This window comes from Priapulus caudatus, unplaced genomic scaffold, assembly GCF_000485595.1.
Source record: "Priapulus caudatus unplaced genomic scaffold, Priapulus_caudatus-5.0.1 Scaffold490, whole genome shotgun sequence".
Lineage (NCBI taxonomy): Eukaryota > Metazoa > Priapulida > Priapulimorpha > Priapulimorphida > Priapulidae > Priapulus > Priapulus caudatus.
In genome coordinates, this window is record NW_014577551.1 from 39,437 (window position 1) to 43,814 (window position 4,378).

Consider the following 4,378-nt stretch of genomic DNA (forward strand, 5'->3'; position numbering starts at 1 on the left):
TGTCAGCATACACAGCTGCACCTACCACGGGTTTTACTGTTACCTTGTTTATCTGGGTATCACCACGCAGGGCTGCAACTACCTCCGGTTTTTACTGTTACCTTGTTTATCTGGGTATCACCACGCAGGGCTGCAACTACCTCCGGTTTTTACTGTTACCTTGATTATTTAAGCATCACCACCACAGCTACAACTACCTCAGGTTTTACCATCAGCGGGTACAATGAAAGTGTCAATGACATTTTAGCTCACCTTGGGTGTGATAGAAGAGGGAGATATTTAAAAGTTTGTAAGTGTTTCATTTATGACGGACCGAAATGTGATCAAATGTCCTTATTCCCTGTTTTATACTAATAGAATTTCACTGTTTTGTTTCAGGTTTAGTTTTGATGCGAAAATAAATGTTCCAGATCTGAAAGTCTGAAATCTGGGCAAGAGAAGGTGCTACGCCTAAATGATCGCCATTTTGGTTTTCGATTATCGCGCAAATAAAAGCAATAAAATATTCCAGTCAAATTACTGTAAAGAAGAACCTAAAACACAATATTACACGTAGGTATGATTAGGTAGGTAGGTAGGTAGGTAGGTAGTAGGTAGGTAAATTTAACAAAATAGAATGAATCTAGACAGCCATTTTCATTTTTTGCCAAAAAGTGGGCGTGGCTCGAAAGTAGGTCGACTGGCGTGCTCCAAAATAGGACGTTCAAATCTCTCCCATAGGAGTAACAACTGTATGCAATTTGAAACAGGTGGGTCAAACGGTTCTTGAGTTATCGTTGACCATAGGCAGACACTGAAATGCATAGTGAAATGGCTAAAATCTACCTAATTTGCATAATTGTAAAAAAATATCAAAACCAGTGTGATATGTTTTGGGGCCAGTCCTTATTCATTCACATACCAAAATGAGCAAAATCTGTTGAACCTGAACTGACTTATGGCCATTTCCATTTTTGCCAAAAAGTGAGCGTGGCTCGAAAGTAGGTCGACTGGCGTGCTCCAAAATAGGACCTTCAAATCCCTCCCATAGGAGTAACAAGTGCCGCAGAGCGACAGCGCTCACCTGACGGCAGGTGTTCTGATGCTAAACTCACTGGCAAACGAATGAAGAGCACCCTCCCATCACTGCGATCGCGCTCAGAGCATATATCTAGGAAGCACGCGACGGTCAGCGTCGGCACGGAGACGACGACGATGCGGCGGTGGCGGCGGCAGCGGCGACCCGCCCTCGCCCGCCAAGATGCGGCGGCGAGAACGGGGGGGGGGTCCATGTGGGTCAGCGACTAGGTCACTAAGGGTCACGGAAGGTCACGGATGACCGGCTTGCTGTGGGGGGTGGTCGGGGGGTTGCCGCCTCTGCCGCCGCCGCCTCCGCCCTCGTCGTCGCCGCGACGAGCGCGGCGCAGCACACTTACACGAGCAGCCCTCCTCGTCGGACCCGTCCGGGCAGTCGCGGTCAAAGTCGCACGTCCAGCTGCTGGGCACGCAGCGGCCCGTCGTGCGACACTGGAACTGCGTGGCCGGGTTGCCGCACGACCCGTGCGCTGCGGGGAGAGAGAGAGACGCACCGTGCGCGCGGGCGGCGACGTTACCCCCCGCGAGAGAGCGCACCCCTACCTACCCGGGGCGCTCCCCGAGGCACGACCCGCGCGCTGAGGGGAGAGAGAGAGACGCACCGTGCGCGCGGGCGGCGACGTTACCTCCCGCGGCAATGTGGCAGAAAGAAGAGACTTGAATTGAAAGCCTTGCATGCCACGTGAAAATACTCGATGCCACACTGGCCATAGTTACAGGAAAGCAACTGCCACGAACGAAACACAAAACATCAATCAAGTTTCTAGGCGGCGTAAGGCCACAGCCGACGGTCGTGATCGAAATACAAAACATTGATAAAATGTCTGGGCATTGTAATGCAATAGCGGATAGTTGTGATAGAAATGACAAACATCGATAAAATTTCTGGGCAAACGAAACGCCGTAGCCGACGACTGCGATCGAAAGACGTACATTTTTCCGACGCGCGCTGAGGAAACCGATTGGGACGCGGTCGTCGCGGCAACGACGGCAATACATACTGCAGTTGGTCTCGTCGCTCATGTCGCCACAGTCATTGTCGCCATCGCAGTACCACGACATTGGCAGACAGCTGCCGGACCCGACGCAGCGGAACTCCGACTCCGGATCGCACGGGCTCGCTGCAAGTAAGACGCGCGTCAAGTACGAGATTCGCAGGAAATGGCAGCGGTAATCAAAACGAGTAATAAAAATTCGAATCGTGCATGTTTTGGAGAATGTAGCTCAGTACGAAGGTTCTAAGACATTTTATCGTTACTCTAGACTGTTAGTACTCAAGCCATAACGGTATGTGTCGTAAAATTGGGGAAAACACGAGATTATGTTCGAAATAAATACTTTAAGGTATTCGTGCATAGTGCACGCTCCCCTCAATCCTACTTTAGGATACCTTCTGTACATAAATTGCTGCCATCTTCATCTCCGTCTTCGTCATTGTCGTTATTGTCAGTGTGTATTGGGAGGCTAGAATAACTAGGTTAACTAGGTCCTCTCTTGCACCGAAGCTATACTCCCTAATGTACATTTTATGTATTCATGTGCTTGACGGTGCTAAATATATCAATTTAATCTATCTAATCTAATCTGATCATCATCATCATCATTATCAACATCACCCATCACCAGGGTTCGAATTTTGGCTGAAAATCTAGTGGACAGCAGGACCAACAACTTCAGAAAGACGGTGGTCCTGCACAAAAGTTGGTGGTCCGCTTATTTACTAGCAGTGAGTAACAAAATGGTATATAAAAATAACCATTGGCATTAACAGCATACATGCAACATAGAGTTGGTCAAATAATATATTTCAAGCTCTAGGAATGTCGGGGGAGCTTCTGGGAAAGGTTTTACTTTCGTTTTTCTCCTCCCCAGTCCTCGGTACCCTTGTATCGTAGTATTTGGATGCTCGCCCGAAACTGGACGCTCCTAAGTGCGCATGCGCGCAGGCGCCTCTTGTTTTGCAAAGGCACATGCGCAGCATGCGCAGTAGTCATCTGCGCATCTCGCCCATCGAAAACGGTCGCAATAAACAAACATGGCGGCCAACCCGGTCACTCATGGAAACATTTGATTGAAACAATTTGCAATGTAGTAAGTTAGTAAGACTGTGTTATGTGTGTCAGGTTACAAGGCGAAACAAAAAGAAAATAAAAGAGCATGGCTACTATTTCCTATGGTCCTGCAAAACAAGAGAAAAACAAAAGAGCATGCGCACTTAGGAGCGTCCAGTCTCAGGCGAGCGTCCAAATACTACGATACACCCCCATGCATAGATCAATGCGGCCGCACATCCGCAAAGTTACAAGTGCCTTGAATCTTGAAGTATATACAGTTTACATTGCTTCTAGATATCTAACTGAATTAAAACTGTCCACTTTCTACGTAAAGAAAAGTGACAAATTCAATTAACAGCTTTGATTACGTGCGTGTCAGGTGTCACTGGTCATGCCCTCACTCCCCATGATAACCCCTGCGACATATGAACTTATTGTTATGCGGTCATAAAAACACTGGGCTACGCTACATGCCGCAATCAATTTCTTAGACTGTCACAAGGTTTTGTTTGTGTGGCAAATCATGCTTGGAGGATGTTTTGGATACCCCATCTATGTTCAGGACCGGAGCGTATTAGATTGCGCTCCCGTTTACAAGTGTGTCTAAACTGCCGTTGCGATAACCGTAGTATTTCAGCGTAATATGAGGGGAAAAAGTGCGAGTCAGGAGGACCGGCAGTTTCATAGAGGTGGTGGCCGAAGCAAAAACTTGGTGGCCTCGGGCCTCCGGGTCAGCACTAATTTCGAACGCTGCCCATCACACACAGTTAAAAATAAATTGAAAAATTACACAAAAAATGAACATGTTCTGTTTTACAACGATAAATAAATTCTAAAAAAACCAACGGATTTCTAGCCTATTTCATAAACTTCGGTTATCCACCACAGCGAGAGCAGCAGTCACTGACCTTCTACACAGTGGCCGGACGAGCCTTCCACTTGACCGGCGGCGCACATGCACTCCCTTTTCGGTCCAATGGTCATGTTACCAGGACACAGGCATGTGTAGCCATTGTTTGGCAGGCCGACGCATATGTGCGTGCAGTTGTGAAAACTTTCGCTGCACTGGTTCGTGCCTGAAAACAACAGAAGCAAGGATGAAGGAAAACCACGACAACAGGGATGAAGGAAAACCACGGCAACAGGGATGAAGGAAAACCACGGCAACAGGGATGAAGGAAAACCACGGCAACAGGGATGAAGGAAAACCACGGCAACAGGGGTAAAGGATAACCACGGCAACAGGGGTA

The 4,378-nt window shown here is 48.0% G+C and overlaps 1 protein-coding gene across 1 annotated transcript in view; it reads right to left on the minus strand.

Annotated features, from left to right (window-relative positions):
- LOC106810960 (sortilin-related receptor-like) overlaps nucleotides 1–4,200 on the minus strand; it is a 41,315-nt gene extending 37,115 nt beyond the window's left edge. The window contains exons 1-3 of the mRNA XM_014814452.1: nucleotides 4,037–4,200; nucleotides 2,076–2,195; nucleotides 1,421–1,544 (exon numbers count right to left, since the gene is read on the minus strand). Coding sequence (XP_014669938.1) covers nucleotides 1,421–1,544; nucleotides 2,076–2,195; nucleotides 4,037–4,112 — 320 coding nt within the window. The 5' untranslated portion in view covers nucleotides 4,113–4,200. The remainder of the gene's footprint in view (nucleotides 1–1,420; nucleotides 1,545–2,075; nucleotides 2,196–4,036) is intronic.
- Between the last annotated feature and the right edge of the window lie 178 nt (nucleotides 4,201–4,378).